This window comes from Penaeus monodon, chromosome 29 (assembly GCF_015228065.2).
Source record: "Penaeus monodon isolate SGIC_2016 chromosome 29, NSTDA_Pmon_1, whole genome shotgun sequence".
NCBI classification, from domain to species: Eukaryota; Metazoa; Arthropoda; class Malacostraca; order Decapoda; family Penaeidae; genus Penaeus; species Penaeus monodon.
Genome location: NC_051414.1, coordinates 1,525,084 through 1,525,806, shown reverse-complemented (window position 1 = coordinate 1,525,806; position 723 = coordinate 1,525,084). Strand labels below are relative to the sequence as shown.

Genomic DNA, 723 nt, shown 5'->3' with positions numbered 1-723 from the left:
TTGAGAAAATGCACTGCTTGATCATTTGACTGTCCCTGTATTATAGCAAAACTTATTTGACAGTTTTATATTTTGTGCAAATTGATACATTTTTTTTTCTCTTTCTCTCTCCTTTCAGGAAATAATCAGTTGATCATCAAAGGCAGATTCCAGCAAAAACAAATTGAAAATGTTCTTAGGCGGTAAGTTAATTGACTCCCAGGCCTATGAATTGCGACTGTATATTTACAAAAATGTACTGCTCTACAAAATTGCAAGTGACCTTCAGTGGAGGTAGAGCATATGTTGATTGATATATTCAGTATGTGATTTCTTTTGCAAGTAACAATTATGATTTGCTGATAATGTTTTATTCCACTGACCATAGATATATCAAGGAATACGTTACCTGCCACACTTGCCGCTCCCCTGACACAATCCTCCAGAAAGATGCTCGACTCTATTTCCTGCAGTGCGAGCAGTGTAACTCCCGATGCTCTGTTGCACCCATCAAGTCTGGTTTCCAGGTTGGTCTAATTATGAGCTTTAATGCAGAGAAATCTGTCATTTTCTTTCTATATTCAAAGATGCGTTTGTATAATTTTTTCCGGTTTGCTACTGACGGTTTAACTAGATCAGTTTCTTTCTCTCTATTCAGTTTCTAATGAGCATCTCTTTCTCCACAGGCCGTGGCCAACAAGCAACAGAGACAGGCCATCAGAGCCAGCAAGAATTAGCATCCAA

The 723-nt window shown here is 38.2% G+C and overlaps 1 protein-coding gene across 2 annotated transcripts in view; it reads left to right on the top strand.

Moving 5' to 3' along the window:
* LOC119591891 (eukaryotic translation initiation factor 2 subunit 2-like) overlaps window positions 1–723 on the top strand; it is a gene marked incomplete at its 5' end in the record, with an annotated part of 7,270 nt that overhangs the window by 5,816 nt on the left and 731 nt on the right. For both annotated transcript variants that reach the window (XM_037940638.1, XM_037940637.1), the window contains 3 exon segments: window positions 119–182; window positions 368–506; window positions 666–723. The exon segment at window positions 666–723 is cut by the window's right edge and continues 731 nt beyond it. In XM_037940638.1, the coding sequence (XP_037796566.1) occupies window positions 119–182; window positions 368–506; window positions 666–716 (254 nt within the window).